This window comes from Mytilus californianus, unplaced genomic scaffold, assembly GCF_021869535.1.
Source record: "Mytilus californianus isolate M0D057914Y unplaced genomic scaffold, xbMytCali1.0.p SCAF_5, whole genome shotgun sequence".
NCBI classification, from domain to species: domain Eukaryota; kingdom Metazoa; phylum Mollusca; class Bivalvia; order Mytilida; family Mytilidae; genus Mytilus; species Mytilus californianus.
The window spans coordinates 112107459-112129442 of NW_026262701.1; the positions used below are offsets into that span (position 1 = coordinate 112107459).

Consider the following 21984-nt stretch of genomic DNA (forward strand, 5'->3'; position numbering starts at 1 on the left):
CTTCGGTGTTAACATGTATATCTATTGTAAATTTACTGTTTGCAAAAGTATGAATTATTGTAAATACTAAGGATTTTCTTATCCCAGGCATATAACCTAAGCCGTATTTGGCACAACTTTTTGGAACTTTTGGTTCTCAATGCTCTTCAACTTTGTACTTGTTTTGGCTTTCGAACTTTTTTGATCTGAGCGTCACTGATGGGTCTTATGTAGACGAAACGCGCGTCTGACGTATTAAATTATAAGCCTGGTACCTTTTGATAGCTATTATTTGTGTGTGTCTCTGTCCTGTATGTACTCCTACTTATTTGTATTGTAGTCCTGTCGTGTAATCTTGTCATTTTAATGTTATATTTAACATTGCCATAAAAGCGGGACGTTTGGCTAGCCACAAAACCAGGTTCAACCTACCATTTTTTCTTAAAATGTCCTGTACCAAGTCAGGAAAATGGCCATTGTTATATTATTGTTCGTTTCTGTGTGTTTTGCATTTAAGTGTTGTGTTTCTGTTGTGTAGTTGTTCTCCTCTTATATTTGATGTGTTTCCTTCAGTTTTAGTTTGTAACCCGGATTTGTTTTTTTCTCAATCGATTTATGAATTTCGAATAGCAGTATACTAAATCTAAATCTTTAGAAGTTTTGTTTTTTTACGTACGATGGAACTTGGAATTCTCTTACTACATATGAGTCCGCAGACAGACTCTCTGTATTATGCTATTATGGTAAACGTGGAACTTTTGAGTGCTGAGAGCTGAGATTACTATAACACTTATAGAATTCTCAGTTGAGAGGAACAAATAAAGATAAACTGTTCACGCATAATGAAGTCCACACAAAGAAAATTTATTGAGAACGATTTTTTTTAGTATGAAACTGTAACGAAGGTCAAAAATAGACCATCTCACTTCAGCGAACAGACCATCGCACTTCAGCGTGACCATCTCACTTCAGCGTCCCCATCGCACCTCCGAGTCCTACATATATAAATATCTCTCTCAATAGATTTGAAAACTGTTTTATGCTGAGTTCGAGACATATCGTCCCTTTGCCATATTTAATTAAAACTGCTTTAACTTTGTTTTGCATGATTCCTAAATCTTGCTCATCTTGATAAATCAATTCGGAGATTTCAATGAAGATGACCATAATTATTTGGGTATATTCGGATGTCCATGTATAACTTTTCGGCCTACGTTGTGCGATAAACAAAGCTACACATGTGAAATATACATAATACAATCAATAAGTGTATATTTCCCATTAATTGTTAGAGTCTTTCATTAATTATATTGCATTCTATATTGTACACGTTGCATTTGTTCTATCTAACGTTTGACCTATAGTTGCTAATCATTTTCATTTGGTTTATGATGAATAGTTGTCTCCTATCCCATCTTATCACATCTCCTTATTTTTATATGAATAAATGTGCTTTTCAGTGATATAAATTGGTGAGTATTTCTTCTGACTTAAAAATGCCACTTTAGAAATACTTTTACAATGCAACGGTCTTAATTTATTTTACTGCACCAAATGTGCCTTTCGACAATTAATGTTTCTTTCGAGATGATAGAAGCCAAGTAATAGAAACCCTGATACTAAACTTTGAGAGCTGATAAAAGAAAAATGGACATAAGTAAAGCCTTACCTGGCAGACAAGGAAGCAAAGCGATTAAGGAGGAAGTTTCATTCCTTAATCTAAAACTCCTACATCTAATAATAACCAGCAGAAAATAAGATGGTTGAATGTAGATTTCATAATAAAAATGTAAAAGGAAAAACATCACCGTAATCAGCCTCATAATAATGCAACAATAATACCATAAACTACGTTTTAAATCCGCTTACCTATATTTAAATGTGGAATCAAAGACACTTCAAATAAGGAGCTGTTTGTGTTCAGTACACATGTTAAGTTGTCTCCCTCGATATCTGTCACATTCAGTGTATGTAATAATGTATTCGTGTTCACGTCCTCAAACATACTTACAGAATCTGGCAGGCTATTAATAACAGGTGCCTGAAATAAGTTCAAATCGACATAAATCATTGGTAATCAAAAGGTACAGATCGAAAGTAAGTATACATACTTCTAGTTGTGGTAAACCTTCGTAAGATTTAACTTCGTTAAATATTATCTGTAGAACCTTCAAGTCAGATCTGAGGTTGAATATAAAGTGAAATTCACATTTTTGGTTGTATGTTCTTTACATCAAACGTTATTTATTTCTATTGTCACATTTTTAAATGCAGCTAACTATTTGTTTTACCATTCAGACAACCGTAGGTAACTAACTTTATGTGATGCATTTAAAAAATATTGAGCATTCGACTAAGAAAATTTAAAAACGCAACTTCAGTAGTAATGTACATTTCAACAAATTATTTAATAAATCAAAATAATAAATCATCTCTTCAAACAGAAATAACTATGCAAACTGCCATGCTTTGTGTGAGGGTAAAACAGCAATCTGTATCCATCAAATGAAATCCATTATTTTTTTTAGTGTATCGCTTTTGTTAAATGTCTTCCAAAAAGCAAGACATTGTTTTTTCTCTATTCAATGCAGCTAACAAGAACTTACCATGTTTCTAATCAAAGTTACTGTAAAATACCCCGTATTATTACGTCTTACATCGCTACATTCCACAGCCATCGTGTATAACGGGATTATGTCATAATTAAGATTTGTTCCACCTTTTATATAGATCCCATATTCTACAAAATTGTACACGAAAGTATTGAACATGTTAATGTATTGTAAATCTATCAAATAGTACTCATTCAAATAATTATTTTAATATAAGTATACGTTTCCTTTATTCCTTCATTTTTGGACGGTCTTAAATAGATTGTGTATTATCAAACTATAGGAATTGGGAATATAAAAGTGTATTCCCACTGTCCTTGATGATAAATAACACTTTATAAGTATAATGTAAGATAAAATGCATGTTTAACGTCTAGAAGAAATTATAACGGGATCATATCATATCAATACAATATGATTATTGCATTTGCTTTAACAGAGTGACGACATGAAACTGCAATGTTTAAGTGCTAGTTTACAAGGAAACGTCCAGTAGGAAATACATGTTGCCAACGGGACACCTTTTCTGACCCAAGACCAACCAGTTATGCGTTGTGCATATTTTGTTCATTATTTTAATTAGAATCGACCGGCATTACAACCCTACACCTAACCAAATCAAGTATACTGCATCGACAACAGTATATCGAGTTGTCATAGATGGCATATGATTATGTATAGTTTGCGCAATTATATGGTTTACAAAAATGTATAGGCATAAGAGTGACAGCGCTTAGTTTCGTTATATTAGATTTCGCCCATGAAATGCATCACGAATATTACTGTTTGTAATTTTAAAGAATGATAATATATCTGAAGTATTAGAAAGGATTAAACAGGCTAATTTTTCGTATTCCTTGTTTACGTGCAACTAGATAAAATATGAGTAAGCATACAGAAATATCATTATTTACCAATACATCAAAAATACATCTAACCTATATTTGATGGTGGAATCAAAGACACTTCAAATAATGAGCTGTTCGGGTTCAGTACACATGTTATGTTGTCTCCCTCGATATCCGTCACATTCAGTGTATGTAATAATGTATTCGTGTTCACGTCCTCCAACAAACTTACAGAACCTGGCAGGCTATTGATAACAGGTGCCTGAAATTATCGATCAGAATATATATTGAATGAAATTTCCAACTCACTTTTTCGACTAATTTTAAATAAATAAAATGGCCCAAAATAACGATACATAAGATTTTCGTTTTTTGAGAATTGCACAGGGGTAAAAGTAAGTGCAAAGCTATATCGCTTTTGGTCTTGAAGTTCTGTTATTATTTAGAATATGGTAATTAAGTATTGTAATAATTGGTACTGCATTTTTAAATACAGTTTTTCTTTCATTGTATCTTCTTTAAAAAAGGTTAAAGCTTTCTTGTTGGTCATTGTTGAATTGTACCTTCTCTAGTTTACACACGTCTACCTATAAGGTCCTTTATCTTGGGCATTAGCTTTTCTGCTGAAGAGCGATCATATATTACTCAATGAAAGTAGCACGTTAATATTTTTCATTTACAATAAAAGAATGTTAGCATTTATGAACTTTACGTATTCTCCTTCTACTGGAGAAGCATATGAAGTATTGAAAGATTTGATGTATGCTCCGAAATATTTGTTTAACACTCCGAGAACGTCTTGTTCATCCAATACTAGTACATGAGACTGTCCAAAAATTGATAACAGAATATAAACTGCAAAACTTTTGTAACGTTTTCTTGATCTTCATATCTAAAAATTCTATAAACACTTACTGAATTTCTTATTAGATTAACCATAAAATGTCCAGTATCATTTCGTCTTGTATCGCTACATTCTACAGTCATCGAATATAAAGGTGTCATGTCGTAATTAAGATTTGTTCCACCTTTTAGATAGATCCCATACTCTACAAAATTGTACACTAAGGTATTGAACATATTAATGTTGTGTATATCTATCACAATCTCATCCACATATGGAAGTAAAAGTATACTTTTTCTTGTTTTCTACATTTAGGACGGTCTTCAATAGGTAATTAATTATCATATAATATTTATTAGGAATATAAAAGTGTGTTCCTCTCTGCCATTGACGAAAATCAACACTTTAATATATATAATGTAATATAAAACGAATGTTTAACGTCAAGCAGCAATTAATGTGCTATTCTGAACGCGATTGAATCCATACGATATATTTATGGCCTCTGCTTAAAATAGACCAAAATCATGAAGTGGGAATTTTTCTACAGTGATAGTTTACAAAGAAACAACCGATGGGAAAACATGTTAGCCATCGGGTAATATATTTGTTGTAAAGAACAAATTAGATTTGATGTAATGGAAAGGATATCACCTGGCGAATTCTTTATGCTCATTTTGTAGCTGCATCTTAATAAAATATCAATAAGCATAAAGAATCATCACTGTTTAACAATGTATTAACATTTCATCTAACCTGTATTTGATGGTGGAATCAAAGTCACTTCAAATAATGAGCTGTTCGAGTTCAGTAGACATGTTATGTTGTCTCCCTCGATATCCGTCACATTCAATGTATGTAATAATGTATTTGTGTTCACGTCCTCCAACAAACTTACAGAATCTGGCAGGCTATTGATAACTGGTGCCTGAAATTAGCAATCATAATATATGTCAGCAACGTTTTCGCCGAAATTGAATTTAGTAAATTGTCCCAAAATAACTTCCAATAATTTTGCAAAGTCGACACTATAGACAACGCTGAATAGCTTTTAGTTCTCAAGTGACTTTCGAGTTCTGTTATCATTTAGGATATGCAAATTAATTATTGGACATAATATTGATGCATATTCAAATACATTTTTCCGTTAATTTTCTTTTTCCAAAACAAAAGTAGAAGCTTAATTATACAACTTTACCTAGTGTTGGGGTTTGTTGTTTTTATGTTCTCTAGTGTATACAGCTCTAAATGTACTATCCTAACTGTTGAGTGCAAGCTTTTCTGATGAAGAGCAATCACATATTACACAACGAACGTAGCAAGTTAAATTTGTATTTCTTATAAAGAATGTGTATAGCAGTTATGAATTTTCACGTATCCTCTTTTTCCTTGGCAAGTACTGGAAGTATTAAAAACATGTTTTTGCTCAAAAACGTTTTGTTGAACATTCTGCGTAGGTTTCGTTCAAGCTGTACGTAAAACTGTTTAAGATTTAATACAGAATATAAAGTACAAACTGTTTGTAAAATGACCTTGATCTTTATATTCATATATTATGAATAAACTTACTGAATTTCTTATCAAATTAACTGTATAATTTCCAGTATCATTTCGTCTTTTGTCGCTACATTCTACAGTCATCGAGTATGAATGAGTTATGTCATAATCAAGATGTGTTCCACCTTTTAGATAGATCCCATATTCTACAAAATTTTACACGAAGGTATTGAAAATGTTAATTTATTGTTTATCTATCATAAAATCATCCGCATATGCAACTGAAAGTATAATTTTCCTTGTTTTCTTCATATTTAAACAGTCTGAAATAGACTGTTTTTATCATTCTATACGTATAGTGAATGTAAATGTGTTTTCTCTCTGTCATTCAAGATAATCAACATTTAATAAATATAATACAAGATAAATATAATATAAGATAAAATGGACTTAAAACGTCCAGCATCGATAACATAATAATAACATACTATTCTGGACGCGAACATATCAATACGATATGATTATGGCCTCGGAATTTAATAGACATATCAAGCTGAAATTTTAGTTTGCAAGGAAACATCTACTAAGAATACATGTAAGACATCGGGTACATTTCTCTGACCCTGGACCGACAAGTCTTCGCTCTTTTTGGTGTGTATATAGAAAAATACATCTAATCGGTTCACATCGAGAGCATAGCAATAGTTTAAATGTTCATAGTCTGCTCAATTATCAGGTATACAAAAATGCATGTCTCTATCAACATTTTTACTTCATGTCACTCATTAAATATCTAAGCACTTTAGTCCGTAAGATAACTTATCACCCCTGCAATGTACCAATAATTCCTCAGTTTGTGATCTCAAAGAACTTGCATTAGGTATGTATCCTCGGAAGGATATAGAGTTTTGTCTATGCATGCTCTTTGTTTCTAAATAAAATGTCAATAAGCATAAATAAATATCATTGTTTACAAAACATTAAAAATGCATCTAACCTGTATTTGATGGTGTAATCAAAGTCACTTCAAATAATGAGCTGTTCGAGTTCAGTAGACATGTTATGTTGTCTCCCTCGATATCCGTCACATTCAATGTATGTAATAATGTATTTGTGTTCACGTCCTCCAACAAACTTACAGAATCTGGCAGGCTATTGATAACTGGTGCCTGAAATCAGCAATCACAATATATGTCAGCAACGTTTTTGCCGAATTGAATTCAGTAAATTATCCCAAAATAACTTCCAAGAATTTTGCAATGTCGCCACTATAGACAACGCTGAATAGCTTTTAGTTCTCAAGTGACTTTCGGGGACTCGGTGGCCGAGTGGTCTAAGTAGTTACTACTGTAATCACTAGCCAGTCAACACTGAGGTTGTGAGTTCAAACCCCGTTCGTGCGGGTGCACTCGACTCCAATCTTAATTGACTAGGATTGTCAGTTTTCCTATCGAAGGTCGGGGGTTTTCTCCGGGCACTCCGGCTTCCTCCACCAATAAAAACTGGCCGCCACGAAATAGCCAAAAAGCGGTGCTTAAAAGTGGTGTTTAAACACCAAAAATCAATCAATCAAATCAAGTTCTGTTATCATTTAGGATATGCAAATTAATTATTGGAAATAATTTTGATGCATATTTAAATACATTTTTCCGTTAATTTTCTTTTTCCAAAACAAAAGAAGAAGCTTAATTATACAACTGTACCTATTGTTGGGGTTTGTTGTTTTTATGTTCTCTAGTGTATACACCTCTAAATGTACTATCATAACTGTTGAGTTTAAGCTTTTCTGATGAAGAGCAATCACATATTACACAACGAACGTAGCAAGTTAAATTTATATTTCTTATAAAGAATGTGTATAGCAATTATGAATTTCACGTATCCTCTTTTTTCTTGGCAAGTACTGGAAGTTTTAAAAACTGTTTTGCTCCAAAACGTTTTGTTTAACATTCTGCGTAGGTTTCGTTCAAGCTGTACGTGAAACTGTTTAAGATTTAATACAGAATATAAAGTACAAACTGTTTGTAAAATGACCTTGATCTTTATATTCATATATTATGAATAAACTTACTGAATTTCTTATCAAATTAACTGTATAATTTCCAGTATCATTTCGTCTTTTGTCGCTACATTCTACAGTCATCGAGTATGAATGAGTTATGTCATAATCAAGATGTGTTCCACCTTTTAGATAGATCCCATATTCTACAAAATTTTACACGAAGGTATTGAAAATGTTAATTTATTGTTTATCTATCATAAAATCATCCGCATATGCAACTGAAAGTATAATTTTCCTTGTTTTCTTCATATTTAAACAGTCTGAAATAGACTGTTTTTATCATTCTATACGTATAGTGAATGTAAATGTGTTTTCTCTCTGTCATTCAAGATAATCAACATTTAATAAATATAATACAAGATAAATATAATATAAGATAAAATGGACTTAAAACGTCCAGCATCGATAACATAATAATAACATACTATTCTGGACGCGAACATATCAATACGATATGATTATGGCCTCGGAATTTAATAGACATATCAAGCTGAAATTTTAGTTTGCAAGGAAACATCTACTAAGAATACATGTAAGACATCGGGTACATTTCTCTGACCCTGGACCGACAAGTCTTCGCTCTTTTTGGTGTGTATATAGAAAAATACATCTAATCGGTTCACATCGAGAGCATAGCAATAGTTTAAATGTTTATAGTCTGCTCAATTATCAGGTATACAAAAATGCATGTCTCTATCAACATTTTTACTTCATGTCACTCATTAAATATCTAAGCACTTTAGTCCGTAAGATAACTTATCACCCCTGCAATGTACCAATAATTCCTCAGTTTGTGATCTCAAAGAACTTGCATTAGGTATGTATCCTCGGAAGGATATAGAGTTTTGTCTATGCATGCTCTTTGTTTCTAAATAAAATGTCAATAAGCATAAATAAATATCATTGTTTACAAAACATTAAAAATGCATCTAACCTGTATTTGATGGTGGAATCAAAGTCACTTCAAATAATGAGCTGTTCGAGTTCAGTAGACATGTTATGTTGTCTCCCTCGATATCCGTCACATTCAATGTATGTAATAATGTATTTGTGTTCACGTCCTCCAACAAACTTACAGAATCTGGCAGGCTATTGATAACTGGTGCCTGAAATTAGCAATCACAATATATGTCAGCAACGTTTTCGCCGAAATTGAATTTAGTAAATTGTCCCAAAATAACTTCCAAGAATTTTGCAAAGTCGACACTATAGACAACGCTGAATAGCTTTTAGTTATCAAGTGACTTTCGATTTCTGTTATCATTTAGGATATACAAATTAATTATTGGAAATAATTTTGATGCATATTTTAATACATTTTTCCGTTAATTTTCTTTTTCCAAAACAAAAGTAGAAGTTTATTTATACAACTTTACCTATTGTTGGGTTTTCTTGTTTTTATGTTCTCTAGTGTATACAGCTCTAAATGTACTATCCTAACTGTTGAGTTTAAGCTTTTCTGATTAAGAGCAAGTTAAATTTGTATTTATTATAAAGAATGTGTATAGCAATTATGAATTTTCACGTATCCTCTTTTTCCTTGGCAAGTACTGGAAGTATTAAAAAAAACTGTTTTGCTCCAAAACGTGTTGTTTAACATTCTGCGTAGGTTTCGTTCAAGCTGTACGTGAAACTGTTTAAGATTTAATACAGAATATAAAGTGAAAACACCTTGATCTTTATATTCATATATTATGGATAAACTTACTGAATTTCTTATCAAATTAACTGTATAATTTCCAGTATCATTTCGTCTTTTGTCGCTACATTCTACAGTCATCGAGTATGAATGAGTTATGTCATAATCAAGATTTGTTCCACCTTTTAGATAGATCCCATATTCTACAAAATTTTACACGAAGGTATTGAAAATGTTAATTTATTGTTTATCTATCATAAAATCATCCGCATATGCAACTGAAAGTATAATTTTCCTTGTTTTCTTCATATTTAGACAGTCTGAAATAGACTGTTTTTATCATTCTATACGTATAGTGAATGTAAATGTGTTTTCTCTCTGTCATTGAAGATAATCAACATTTAATAAATATAATATAAGATAGTTATAATATAAGATAAAATGGACTTAAAACGTCCAGCATCAATAGCATAATAATAACATACTATTCTGGACGCGAACATATCAATACGATATGATTATGGCCTCGGAATTTAATAGACATATCAAGCTGAAATTTTAGTTTGTAAGGAAACATCTACTAGGAATACATGTAAGACATCGGGTACATTTCTCTGACCCTGGACCGACAAGTCTTCGCTCTTCTTGGTGTGTATATAGAAAAATACATCTGATCGGTTCACATCGAGAGCATAGCAATAGTTTAAATGTTTATAGTCTGCTCAATTATCAGGTATACAAAAATGCATATGTCTCTATCAACATTTTTACTTCATGTCACTCATTAAATATTTAAGCACTTTAGTCAGTAAGATAACTTTTCACCCCTGCAATGTACCAATAATTCCTCAGTTTGTGATCTCAAAGAACTTGCATTACCCCGGTAGGTGTGTATCCTCGGAAGGATATAGAGTTTTGTCTATGCATGCTCTTTGTTTCTAAATAAAATGTCAATAAGCATAAAGAAATATCATTGTTTACAAAACATTAAAAATGCATCTAACCTGTATTTGATGGTGGAATCAAAGTCACTTCAAATAATGAGCTGTTCGAGTTCAGTAGACATGTTATGTTGTCTCCCTCGATATCCGTCACATTCAATGTATGTAATAATGTATTTGTGTTCACGTCCTCCAACAAACTTACAGAATCTGGCAGGCTATTGATAACTGGTGCCTGAAATTAGCAATCACAATATATGTCAGCAACGTTTTCGCCGAAATTGAATTTAGTAAATTGTCCCAAAATAACTTCCAAGAATTTTGCAAAGTCGACACTATAGACAACGCTGAATAGCTTTTAGTTATCAAGTGACTTTCGATTTCTGTTATCATTTAGGATATACAAATTAATTATTGGAAATAATTTTGATGCATATTTTAATACATTTTTCCGTTAATTTTCTTTTTCCAAAACAAAAGTAGAAGTTTATTTATACAACTTTACCTATTGTTGGGTTTTCTTGTTTTTATGTTCTCTAGTGTATACAGCTCTAAATGTACTATCCTAACTGTTGAGTTTAAGCTTTTCTGATTAAGAGCAAGTTAAATTTGTATTTATTATAAAGAATGTGTATAGCAATTATGAATTTTCACGTATCCTCTTTTTCCTTGGCAAGTACTGGAAGTATTAAAAAAAACTGTTTTGCTCCAAAACGTGTTGTTTAACATTCTGCGTAGGTTTCGTTCAAGCTGTACGTGAAACTGTTTAAGATTTAATACAGAATATAAAGTGAAAACACCTTGATCTTTATATTCATATATTATGGATAAACTTACTGAATTTCTTATCAAATTAACTGTATAATTTCCAGTATCATTTCGTCTTTTGTCGCTACATTCTACAGTCATCGAGTATGAATGAGTTATGTCATAATCAAGATTTGTTCCACCTTTTAGATAGATCCCATATTCTACAAAATTTTACACGAAGGTATTGAAAATGTTAATTTATTGTTTATCTATCATAAAATCATCCGCATATGCAACTGAAAGTATAATTTTCCTTGTTTTCTTCATATTTAGACAGTCTGAAATAGACTGTTTTTATCATTCTATACGTATAGTGAATGTAAATGTGTTTTCTCTCTGTCATTCAAGATAATCAACATTTAATAAATATAATATAAGATAGTTATAATATAAGATAAAATGGACTTAAAACGTCCAGCATCAATAGCATAATAATAACATACTATTCTGGACGCGAACATATCAATACGATATGATTATGGCCTCGGAATTTAATAGACATATCAAGCTGAAATTTTAGTTTGTAAGGAAACATCTACTAGGAATACATGTAAGACATCGGGTACATTTCTCTGACCCTGGACCGACAAGTCTTCGCTCTTCTTGGTGTGTATATAGAAAAATACATCTGATCGGTTCACATCGAGAGCATAGCAATAGTTTAAATGTTTATAGTCTGCTCAATTATCAGGTATACAAAAATGCATATGTCTCTATCAACATTTTTACTTCATGTCACTCATTAAATATTTAAGCACTTTAGTCAGTAAGATAACTTTTCACCCCTGCAATGTACCAATAATTCCTCAGTTTGTGATCTCAAAGAACTTGCATTACCCCGGTAGGTGTGTATCCTCGGAAGGATATAGAGTTTTGTCTATGCATGCTCTTTGTTTCTAAATAAAATGTCAATAAGCATAAAGAAATATCATTGTTTACAAAACATTAAAAATGCATCTAACCTGTATTTGATGGTGTAATCAAAGTCACTTCAAATAATGAGCTGTTCGAGTTCAGTAGACATGTTATGTTGTCTCCCTCGATATCCGTCACATTCAATGTATGTAATAATGTATTTGTGTTCACGTCCTCCAACAAACTTACAGAATCTGGCAGGCTATTGATAACTGGTGCCTGAAATTAGCAATCACAATATATGTCAGCAACGTTTTCGCCGAAATTGAATTTAGTAAATTGTCCCAAAATAACTTCCAAGAATTTTGCAAAGTCGACACTATAGACAACGCTGAATAGCTTTTAGTTCTCAAGTGACTTTCGAGTTCTGTTATCATTTAGGATATGCAAATTAATTATTGGAAATAATTTTGATGCATATTTTAATACATTTTTCTGTTAATTTTCTTTTTCCAAAACAAAAGTAGAAGTTTAATTATACAACTTTATCTATTGTTGGGTTTTGTTGTTTTTATGTTCTCTAGTGTATACAGCTCTTAATGTACTATCCTAACTGTTGTGTTTAAGCTTTTCTGATGAAAAGCAATCACATATTACACAACGAACGTAGCAAGTTAAATTTGTATTTCTTATAAAGAATGTGTATAGCAATTATGAATTTTCACGTATCCCCCTTTTCCTTGGCAAGTACTGGAAGTATTAAAAAAAACTGTTTTGCTCCAAAACGTGTTAATTAACATTCTGCGTAGGTTTCGTTCAAGCTGTACGTGAAACTGTTTAAGATTTAATACAGAATATAAAGTGCAAACTGTTTGTAAAATGACCTTGATCTTTATATTCATTATATTATGGATAAACTTACTGAATTTCTTATCAAATTAACTGTATAATTTCCAGTATCATTTCGTCTTTTGTCGCTACATTCTACAGTCATCGAGTATGAATGAGTTATGTCATAATCAATATTTGTTCCACCTTTTAGATAGATCCCATATTCTACAAAATTTTACACGAAGGTATTGAAAATGTTAATTTATTGTTTATCTATCATAAAATCATCCGTATATGCAACTGAAAGTATAATTTTCCTTGTTTTCTTCATATTTAGACAGTCTGAAATAGACTGTTTTTATCATTCTATCCGTATAGTGAATGTAAATGTGTTTTCTCTCTGTCATGTAAGATAATCAACATTTAATAAATATAATATAAGATAAATATGATATAAGATAAAATGGACTTAAAACGTCCAGCATCAATAACATAATAATAACATACTATTCTGGACGCGAACATATCAATACGATATGATTATGGCCTCGGAATTTAATAGACATATCAAGCTGAAATTTTAGTTTTCAAAGAAACATCTACTAGGAATACCTGTAAGCCATCAGGTACATTTCTCTGTCTCTGGACCGATAAGTCTTCGCTCTTCTTGGTGTGTATATAGAAAAATACATCTAATCGGTTCACATCGAGAGCATAGCAATAGTTTAAATGTTAATAGTCTGCTCAATTATCAGGTATACAAAAATGCATATGTCTCTATCAACATTTTTACTTCATGTCACTCATTAAATATCTAAGAACTTTAGTCCGTAAGATAACTTTTCACCCCTACAATATACCAATTATTCCTCAATTTGTGATTTCAAAGAACTTGCATTAGATGTGTATCCTCGGAAGGATATAGAGTTTTGTCTATTCATGCTCTTTTTTCTAAATAAAATGTCAATAAGCATAAAGAAATATCATTGTTTACAAAACATTAAAAATGCATCTAACCTGTATTTGATGGTGGAATCAAAGTCACTTCAAATAATGAGCTGTTCGAGTTCAGTAGACATGTTATGTTGTCTCCCTCGATATCCGTCACATTCAATGTATGTAATAATGTATTTGTGTTCACGTCCTCCAACAAACTTACAGAATCTGGCAGGTTATTGATAACTGGTGCCTGAAATTAGCAATCACAATATATGTCAGCAACGTTTTCGCCGAAATTCAATTTAGTAAATTGTCCCAAAATAACTTCCAAGAATTTTGCAAAGTCGACACTATAGACAACGCTGAATAACTATTAGTTCTCAAGTGACTTTTGAGTTCTGTTATCATTTAGGATATGCAAATTAATTATTGGAAATAATTTTGATGCATATTTAAATACATTTTTCCGTTAATTTTCTTTTTCCAAAACAAAAGTAGAAGCTTAATTATACAACTTTACCTATTGTTGGGTTTTGTTGTTTTTATGTTCTCTAGTGTATACAGCTTTAAATGTACTATCATAACTGTTGAGTTCAAGCATTTCTGATGAAGAGCAAGTTAAATTTGTATTTCTTATAAAGAATGTGTATAGCAATTATGAATTTTCACGTATCCTCTTTTTCCTTGGCATGTACTGGAAGTATTAAAAAAAAACTGTTTTGCTCCAAAACGTTTTGTTTAACATTCTGCGTAGGTTTCGTTCAAGCTGTACGTGAAACTGTTTAAGATTTAGTACAGAATATAAAGTGCAAACTGTTTGTAAAATGACCTTGATCTTTATATTCATATATTATGGATAAACTTACTGAATTTCTTATCAAATTAACTGTATAATTTCCAGTATCATTTCGTCTTTTGTCGCTACATTCTACAGTCATCGAGTATGAATGAGTTATGTCATAATCAAGATTTGTTCCACCTTTTAGATAGATCCCATATTCTACAAAATTTTACACGAAGGTATTGAAAATGTTAATTTATTGTTTATCTATCATAAAATCATCCGCATATGCAACTGAAAGTATAATTTTCCTTGTTTTCTTCATATTTAGACAGTCTGAAATAGACTGTTTTTATCATTCTATACGTATAGTGAATGTAAATGTGTTTTCCCTCTGTCATTTAAGATAATCAACATTGAATAGATATAATATAAGATAAATATGATATAAAATAAAATGGACTTAAAACGTCCAGCATCAATAACATAATAATAACATACTATTCTGGACGCGAACATAAGCAATAGTTTAAATGTTTATAGTCTGCTCAATTATCAGGTATACAAAAATGCATATGTCTCTATCAACATTTTTACTTCATTTAACTCATTAAATATCTAAGCACTTTATTCCGTAAGATTACTTTTCACCCCTGCAATGTACCAATGATTCCTCAGTTTGTGATCTCAAAGAACTTGCATTAGATGTGTATCCTCGGAAGGATATAGGGTTTTGTCTATGCATGCTCTTTGTTTCTAAATAAAATGTCAATAAGCATAAAGAAATATCATTGTTTCCAAAACATTAAAAATGCATCTAACCTGTATTTGATGGTGTAATCAAAGTCACTTCAAATAATGAGCTGTTCGAGTTCAGTAGACATGTTATGTTGTCTCCCTCGATATCCGTCACATTCAATGTATGTAATAATGTATTTGTGTTCACGTCCTCCAACAAACTTACAGAATCTGTCAGACTTATAATAACAGGTGCCTGAAATTTGCGATCAACAATGAATGAATTTTTTCAGCAACTTTATCAACGAATGTAAATTTAATAAATTGTCCCAAAATAACGGTACTTTAGAGTTTTGTTTGTATCCTGGAATTGCACTGGTTGCTATAAAGTGGGCAGGACAACAGCAAAGCCAACGGGGCACAATATTTTTTCCCAGACCGACCAGTATTTGCTTTATCTCCTTATACATAGTGCCTTACAGCCTATCAACAAATATCCATTTGAAATTGAGGGAGGTTTAGCTAGCTACAAAACAAGGTTTAACCCATTATTTTCTTCGGAACATGTATGTACCAAGTCAGGAATTTGTTTTGTTTGTTGATAATGTTGGATATTGTAAGTTTTTAATGGATTTCAACTTGAATTTACTTTTGAGGTCGGTATGTTTGTTCTCCTTTTTTAGTAATCGACATTTGCAGTTGACGCCTTTGTTGAAATCTAATAACAAATGAAGATCAAAGATTTTTAAAGACCTCATCTTTGATGAAAGAATTCATAGTTGGTGTTTTCTAGTGTTCAGTGGTCTGTCGGTTGAAATAGTTTACCGTTTGTTTTTTTCCAGTTTTTATTGACTTCCCTTTTTAGCTCACCTGGCCAAAAGGGCCAAGTGAGGTTTTATTCATCACTAAGCGTCCGTCGTCCGTCGGCGTCTGTCGGCGTCCGTTAACTTTTACAAAAATCTATTCCTTTGAAACTACTGGGCCAAATGGTATAAAACTTCATCATTACGGTATGTATTTAAAATAATGTGTCTGAGACCCAGCCTGCCGACAAAAATAACCGACATGGCTAAAAATAGAACATAGGGGTAAAATGCAATGTTTGGCCATTATCTTGAAAACCATTAAAAATAAAGAAAATCTGAAACGGGCAAAAATGTTTAGAATAGTGAATCTACATCCTGTTTTTTGACATCGAAACTATCAGACGGCTTATCATATGAGTTATTGCCCTTAAACGACGAATTTTACCTTTTTTTTATTGTTGCCCATTATCTCGAAAATTTTAAAAGATACAAAGAAAACTTAATAGCAGGACAAGATCTACATATAAATCAACATGATTGAAATTGTTAGTCGACTATGGAACGCCACAGCTGGCTTATGTGGAACTCTTATATTACGTTATGTTGTTTTATTATTACTTGATGATATGTTGTCTTTACATAATGATGTTTTGATATAACTCAATATGGCATAGTCATTACTTAATAATATTTCGATATTTCACGATATGGTTTCATATTGACTTGATATAGTTTTATCATTACTTGATATGGTTTTGTCATTAATCAATGTGGGTTTGTCATTAGTCGATGTGGTTTCACCATTATTTAATGTGGTTGTTTCATTAGGCAATGTGGTTTTAACATGACTTGATGTGTATGTGACTTAGCGTAATGTAGTTGTTTCATTACATGATGTGGTTTTGTTGTTTCGTAATGATGATTTGCCAATTCTTTATATGGTTTTAACATTACGTAATGATGTTTTAAAATTTGACAATTTGACACTACATGGTGTGTTGTTTTCAGTATTTGATGTGGTCCTTTCATTCTTTGATGTGGTTATCACATTACGTGGTGGAGGTAAAACCACGTGACCATTTCGGAAAAACTAGTTATATTTTTAAACCGATTTCACTATGTCGTTTGTTTAATGTCCTTTCAATGGGTTTCGCCATCCATTGAGTTCAAGTTCAAATTAAAGTTCGACTTGTTGTTCAGAGTTATTCGGTATGAAAAAGGGGAACGGCAGTCAAAAATAAGAAAAAAGTACTAAACAATTTACAGTATTTCGGCCATACGGGGGTAATCCCTAAACAATTTGGTCCTTCCGTTTTTTTTTCTTTCTAAGTTCTCAAATGGAAGCAGTATATATAATAATTCGTGAAAGATTCCACGGAATTCTCGTCTCGCCTGATATTGCTGCTGTCAGTGTAAAAGCGTAATGTTGACTACATGTATTTGTACATTTATCGGTAAATACAAAATTAAAAAAAAAATGTTTTTCTGTAGATGCTTTAAATTGATCTTGAAGAATAACTCCTATACAAGTTTTATACTAATCAATTGAGTTTTTCAAATTTATCATACCAAAACAGTATAATTCGGTAATATTTAATGCAAAAAAAAACCTATATAGAAATAAGAAAATGTGGTATGATTGCCAATGAGACAACTCTCAACCAAATATTTACCACATGACGTAGAAGTTTTAAACAACTATATTTGACTGTATAGTCTTCAACAATGAGCAAAACCCATACCACATAGTATGCTATAAAAGCTCCCGAAATGAAAAATGTAAAATCAATTTAAACGAGAAACCTGACAATCTAAATGATGAAGACGCCGACGTCACTAACCACAACGAAATATAGGTTTGTTATGTCTCACTGCCGCTACATTAATGTCCCAGGTTCAACACAAAAATCAAAAGACTTGTACTTTATTGTCGGCAATGAGACACTTTAAATCAACTCACATTAAAGTTACAGGGAAATGGGGGGATCGGAATAAGCGACAAACATCAATTCTATAAAATATGAATTCTTTTATTTTTTTAGCCTGTATAATTATTTGAACATATACGAATATCAATCTGTTATTATTATAAATTGATTACTCTGATATATATCGCACCAATTGAAACAACAAACTTTTTTGGAATATCTGTTTCACAAGTGACAACGGATATGTTCTAGTTTTCGTACCACAACCCCGTCATCTATTCCTCGAACGGGAACTACCAAATAAAACCAAATCACTGGGTTTATACTTTCACGAATAACACGACGGCTACCACACGTTGAGCAGAATCTGCTTAACCTTCTGGAGCACGAGATCATCACCAATGGATTTATATTACCCAGTAATACCGATCTATTGATTTAAGCCTATTGGAACTTTTTTTTACATTTTCTTATGTTGTGCTGTTACATTACAGTCCGAATTTAGGATAGGGTTTAGCGCTCACATACATGTCAAACTCCGCCACGTACACTTTCTGTATATGCCTGCCCAAGACACTTGAAGAACCTGTGGTTCAATGGTTGTCATTGTTTCATGTGTGTCAAATTTGTTTTTTGTTGATTGTTTTGTTATAAATTTGAATTGTTTCACATTTTCACGTGGTGGCCTTTGTAGCCTTTTTTTACTATACGGTGCGTTGAAGGCTGTACGGTTGCCTATGATTGCTTACATCCATTACTGTGACATTTAAACTTTAGGAGATAGTAATCTCATTGGCAATCATTACACATCCAACTTTATTTCAATTTCTATGTTGTGTTTTGTATACTGTAACATTGTTTATGTTTTGTACAAATATCCCTCAGCCCTCTTTTCGGAAGCCCGAGCAAAAGCCCTTGGTCTTTGATAAAAAAAATTAAATACCGTGACGAACTCATATTAAATTACTCCAATTTTAACTCGAAATCTTAATCTAAACGAAACTCATATTCGACTTTAACTCAAACTTTACCCCAAAAGGCTCCTCAAATTCAAATTTGAAGTCGAATTCATTATTGTAACTCGAACGCTACCTTTGACTCAATCTTGAAATTGAACCCGAAACTCAATGCTACTAGAACTTTTATTCTAATAATGGCTTGAAATATAACTTAAATCGAAGACTTAACTCAAAGTTTAATTCGAAACTTTAATCTAAACTCTAAGTTTAATTCGAAACTTTAATTTAAACACTAAGTTTAATTCGAAACATTCATTTAAACTCTAACTCGATGGATGGCCACACTCATCCAAGGCACATTAAACATGGAAATCTATGATCTAAAAATAGAACTAGTTTTTCCGAAATGGTCACGTGGTTTTACCTCCACCACGTAATGTGATAACCACATCAAAGAATGAAAGGACCACATCAAATACTGAAAACAACACACCATGTAGTGTCAAATTGTCAAATTTTAAAACATCATTACGTAATGTTAAAACCATATAAAGAATTGGCAAATCATCATTACGATACAACAAAACCACATCATGTAATGAAACAACTACATTACGCTAAGTCACATACACATCAAGTCATGTTAAAACCACATTGCCTAATGAAACCACCACATTAAATAATGGTGAAACCACATCGACTAATGACAAACCCACATTGATTAATGACAAAACCATATCAAGTAATGATAAAACTATATCAAGTCAATACGAAACCATGTCGTGAAATATCGAAATATCATTTATTAAGTAATGACTATGCCATATTGAGTTATATCAAAACATCATTATGTAAAGACAACATATCATCAGGTAATAATCAAACAACATAACGTAATATAAGAGTTCCACATAAGACAGCTGTGGCGTTCCATAGTCGACACTTTATTGCCCTTTAATGACGATTTCCCCATTTTTTAGCGTTTTAGCATATTGTCTTGAAAATTATTATAGATTGATAAAAATTTTGAATAGCAAAATTGATCAGCAAGACCAGATTTACTATAAAGTCACAAGACCGAAGTCGTTGGTCAACTACTTATTGAAGTTATTGTCCTTTAGTGACAATTTATCCCATTTTGTAATGTTTGTCTATTATCTTGAAAACTATAATAGATAGAAACTTTAAAACGCAAAAGTAAGAAGAGATCTACAAATCAGCCATCATGGTCGATATCTTCAGTTGGCTCTTAATGGGAGTTATTGCCTTTAATGATAATTTTTATCATTTTGTTTGCGTATTTGCCTATTATCTTCGAAACTTTAATACATAAATAGAAACAATGAAGAAGAAAAATGATCAGCAGGATAAGAACTAAAAATACGTAAACTTACCTGAAATTTTCAGTTAACTCTGAATGCTGTTGAACAGCGGTATACTACTATTGCCTTTATTTCCCTTTAATGGTGATTTTTACGAAAAAGTGGCAATTGTTGAAGATTCAGGTGAACATCTAGTTTAATTTACTTTAGAGTTCGTAAACGTTTTAATACAAACAGACTCAATTTTTCAGTTTTGTTTATATGTTCGCGTTTTGTTTGTTTTTGTAGATTTGTAGATGCTGAAATGTGATAATGTCCCTTTTATAAGTGTAAAACAGACGTTTTTTTTAATTCACCTGATTTTGGACTATATTGACTGTAAGTACACCATAAACAGTGTCATCTCCGTCATCGCACTGTACAGTAACATTATATGCAGATACATTGTCATAATAAAAGATAATGCCTGGATTTGCTGTGTATACACCATAATCTACGGAAGAAAGAACTTATTTTAGTATTTACTCATTAAAAAGTTTTGTCATACAAAGTAACATCACTGTGTCATGTTTGATCAGTTTAGTGTGACAATTATTTAATATTAATACTTAATGACTGTATTTCTACTTAAAATACTGCTTTATTGGATATCTATGAAATTAAATAAATTCCTATGGAGACAATACCAAGAAAAGTTAAATATTTCAAATAAAGTAGTTTAAATTTGTACAGGAAAAAGGAAAATTATAGAAATTAATTAATAACTAATGAAAAGTATTTAAAAGCTGAAAATAGGGTGTCATGAATTTTGAAATTCAAAATTATAGTGAAAATGGTTATAGAAGTCCATTGTAAAATTAATATATCTACCAATGAAGTGTTTACCTGTGGTGGAAGCTATGGTGTTGACTTGGAATACAGATGTATCTCCGATATACATGGAACAGGATAGAGGATCAGTATACGTGTCTGTGGCATTAATAGAGAACAGCAGTGTATTACCTACAAGGTCTTCAGATACTGAGATGGTACTTGGAAGATTATTAATAACTGGAGGCTGAAAATATAGAATGTCTGTTTCACAAATTATCGTCTTAATACAGTATATTGCAAAGTATAGGACTCTTTGTAGGAAAACATAACCATCAATTGTATGAAATTCATTTATTTTATTTGAATGACATTTCCAATCCTGTAACATGGAATATTAGCTGAAAGATTAAAAGTAATGGGTCATACATAATAGTTTCACTTTGTTATGTTTTATAAATATGTCATATATTTCGAAAGAAGACTGAAGTTCAAAAGTCCAGTATTAAAAACAAACAAACAATGATGTAAAAATGAACAAATCTCGCGGTGAGACAAGGTTTGTAGATATTTTAAAACATCTCCTGTTATGCATACACCACGTTGTACCCCCTTTTGGTGTAATCGCCTAATGTATAAATGCTCTACTACGTTCCATTAACAGATATATCTAAACGTCGTCCAATTGCGCGGAATTACTTAAGAATGTGAAGTTGACAATAGGAAAACTGAAATAATTACTTGTGTTGAAAATCCCCGTTCTCAATCTCCAATCAACAACAA

General features: G+C 31.7%; 1 protein-coding gene across 1 annotated transcript; it reads right to left on the reverse strand.

Annotated features, from left to right (window-relative positions):
- Positions 1 to 3524: 3524 nt before the first annotated feature.
- LOC127702874 (protocadherin-23-like) lies at positions 3525 to 14083 on the reverse strand. Its single transcript, XM_052207177.1, has 11 exons — positions 13936 to 14083; positions 11260 to 11393; positions 10486 to 10657; positions 9551 to 9684; positions 8777 to 8948; positions 7852 to 7985; positions 6778 to 6949; positions 5853 to 5986; positions 5040 to 5211; positions 4355 to 4488; positions 3525 to 3701 (listed from the first exon to the last, which is right to left on the reverse strand). The coding sequence occupies exons 2-11, from the start codon at positions 11329 to 11331 to the stop codon at positions 3525 to 3527; spliced, it is 1473 nt and encodes a 490-aa protein (XP_052063137.1). The 5' UTR covers positions 11332 to 11393; positions 13936 to 14083.
- Positions 14084 to 21984: the final 7901 nt, after the last annotated feature.